Genomic DNA, 2,868 nt, shown 5'->3' on the forward strand with positions numbered 1-2,868 from the left:
ACATGCGAGACCAAAGGGCAGTTCAAGATGACATGGATCTCATCCTGCACAGATCCACAGGGGCAAAGGCGTTCCTCTCGGTGAATTCTTGACCATCGTGCAATCTCAACTTCAAGGTCGTGAGAACTCAGCCGCAGCTGCGTATTAGCAATGCGATGGTGCTCTGGAATAAAAGGTGTCTTCTTCTTGTACAATGCTGGAGACTCTACAGTTGATGTGGGTTGAGCTGTTTGTAAGTCATCCGTCGAGTTGACTCGAAGTTGTTATTCACGTGAGTTTTTAGTGTTTGATTTTCGTCTAAAATTTGATCTTCTTGGGTTCTCTGTAACTGGTCTATGTAAATGCTTATTGGAGACTGTACTTCTATGGCCTTATTTATGACGGTAGCAAAGTAACTCCTGTCATAGTCTGGTCGAGAACGAAGTTTTCCTAAAAAGTTTAGCTGTTTTTTCTTGATAAATGCTGTTGCACTTGGTTCTCCAGATTCTAAAATCACTAAAGCAGAGCAGACTGTTTACTGACACTTGGGAGGTCACGCAACCTGCTCAGGTAACCATTACTAGCAGCTTTCAAGTTATATGACATCCAAGTCTCAGACCCATGAAGAATTTAATTATTTAATCCTGCAGACCAGACCTTTCTTTTTTACACTAAAAGGAGCATCATTATTTTCAAATGAAAAGGACTGGAGCTTTCGCAAGCTCTTTGAATGCATCTTAATATGCACTTCAACCTGTTTTTATATTGGAGCATTCATGATCTGATAGCTTAAATAAGTATATTTGTCACAAACTTCTACCGTTATTTCATTTAAAATAAGAGGGTTGGGGTCCTTGATGTTAATGCACATTAGCTTGGTCTTTTTGTTGTTAAACTTCATATCATATTCCTTAAAATACCTCAACACATTTTGAAATTTCCACCTTATACCTAATTCTGTGGTGCTGACTAATACAGTATCCTCCATCAGCAATAACAAGTGCAAAAACCCAAGCCAACCATCCTGACCATACTCCTTGACCATAGGAATCATCGGGTTGGCGTAAGCAGTGAAAAGGAAGCACGAACTGGGACTACCTTGTCTGACTCCTGCCTCCTCCTTTATTGTACTATTGCCAAAAATAGCCTACCTGATGTTATCCCTAAGGAATTTCGAATGGCTCTTACCATATTTGACCCACATCCCCTTCGTTGCAGTAGTCCTATGAGTGTTTTCTTGTTTATTTTGTCGTAAACCTTTGCAAAATCTACAAAAATTGTATACAATGGAGCTCTTGTCTTTCTAGCAGTGTCTATTAAGAGGCGCAAAGTAAGAATTTGGTCTTCACAGTCTCTCCCCTTCTTGGCCCCAGCTTGTTCCTCGCCAGTTATAAACCATTGTTTTAGTCTGTTATTGAGGATATGATCATAGAGCTTATCCAATGCCGCCATAATGTTTATCTTACGGTAGTTGCCAGGATCCCTAGGGTATCGTCATTTGAAAATGCTGAAAATTTGGCAGTTGTCCATGAGAAGGGATATACCACGAAGAAGACAGAATTCTGAACAAATACTATGAATAAAATCCAAGGTTCATTGAGCATTCTAAAAACTCCAGGAGGGACACCATGAGGTCCAAGGGCTTTATTGGGCTTGATTTCCTGAATGCCTTCCCTCACTTCTTTTTCCGTAATCGGATTATCAAGGAGGGGAATGTAGACTTGATTCAGCAAATTAATCTCAAGAGGGACCTCTGTTTCCTTTTGTTCAGCACTATAAAGTTTTCGAAAATAATTTTCTAGTTCAGAATCATTTGGAGCAGTAAGGTTTTTTTTTTTTTTTTTTTTTTTTTTTTTTTTTTTTTTTTTTTTTTTTTTTAGTGTGTGTGTGTCAAAAGTGCCCTTCCAATTTATCGCAGCCAATTTTTTTTAGCATCATTCTGTTCAAGTAACCATTTCCATCTATTGTCACGACTTTCATTTGGGACTGTAACTATGGCTTGTAAATCTTTTGATGACACATCATACAAAACTTCTTCTACCCTAAAACATATGTTATTGATATCACAAGTTTCATTATCATTATCCATAATTGACATAGGGTCAGGTAAAAGAGAAGTCACTTTTTTGGATCAATTTTACTAAATGCAATGGGTTTTCGTAATGGTAAACTACTATCTTCAGGAAGGGATACTAGTAATTTAGATCTTTCAACAAGTAAGGATGAAGCACAAAAACCAGTTTCAATTTTCAAACCAATGGGAATATGGTTTGATGGATAATTATATGAATAGCAAATATAAAAATTTTTAACAACAGATACATAATCTTGAGAACAAAATGCCCAATCAATTTGACTTCTCCACTGAGAACCCTGTCTATAAGTCAGGCCTCCTTCCACCCCCAGTGAACCCCTGATTAGATGGTTTATTGGTGTTAGGTTTAAATTTTTAGAAATCTTTGTCTTTACTCTACCACGGTTATTTATAGTTACGTCAGGATTCCTACTATAACGGAATCCCTGAGGATTATTAAAATATTCAAGAGACCCAACACGTGCCTTCAAGTCACCCATTATTAATACTCCGATATCAGGGTTATTATACACTTGTTCTTGAATGAATGAGAAACTATAATTACTGTAATAAAGGGAGTCATGGGGAGGAATGTAAAGCACACCCAACAAGAGGTCCGGAAGGGAGCGGAGACGAAACCAAACTTGGTCTTTTAGTTCATTTACCTCATAAACAGAATTCTTGAAAAAGGTAGCTTTTTATAAGCACAGCCATACCACCACAAAGTCCCTCGCCTTCAATAATCTTGCTTTGTATACATGAAAAGTTCACTAAAGAAAATGGATAACTCATCTTTATTTCCTGCAAAAATGCAA

The 2,868-nt window shown here is 37.6% G+C and overlaps 1 protein-coding gene across 1 annotated transcript; it reads right to left on the reverse strand.

Annotated features, from left to right (window-relative positions):
• Positions 1 to 205: 205 nt before the first annotated feature.
• Positions 206 to 1,431, reverse strand: LOC137627011 (uncharacterized). The gene is made up of 3 exons (XM_068357993.1): positions 1,168 to 1,431; positions 637 to 733; positions 206 to 486 (listed from the first exon to the last, which is right to left on the reverse strand). Exons 1-3 carry the CDS (start codon positions 1,429 to 1,431, stop codon positions 206 to 208), a joined length of 642 nt encoding a protein of 213 aa, XP_068214094.1.
• Positions 1,432 to 2,868: the final 1,437 nt, after the last annotated feature.

The sequence above is a fragment of the Palaemon carinicauda genome, chromosome 34, assembly GCF_036898095.1.
Source record: "Palaemon carinicauda isolate YSFRI2023 chromosome 34, ASM3689809v2, whole genome shotgun sequence".
Lineage (NCBI taxonomy): Eukaryota > Metazoa > Arthropoda > Malacostraca > Decapoda > Palaemonidae > Palaemon > Palaemon carinicauda.

Coding starts and splice junctions, on each gene's coding strand:
- LOC137627011 (XM_068357993.1), bottom strand. CDS start 1,431: ATGGCGGCATTGGATAAGCTCTATGATCATATCCTCAATAACAGACTA. Junction 734..1,167: donor GGGGATGTGGGTCAAATATG/GTAAGAGCCATT, acceptor ATATAAAAACAG/GTTGAAGTGCATATTAAGAT. Junction 487..636: donor TTTTAGTGTAAAAAAGAAAG/GTCTGGTCTGCA, acceptor TAGTGATTTTAG/AATCTGGAGAACCAAGTGCA.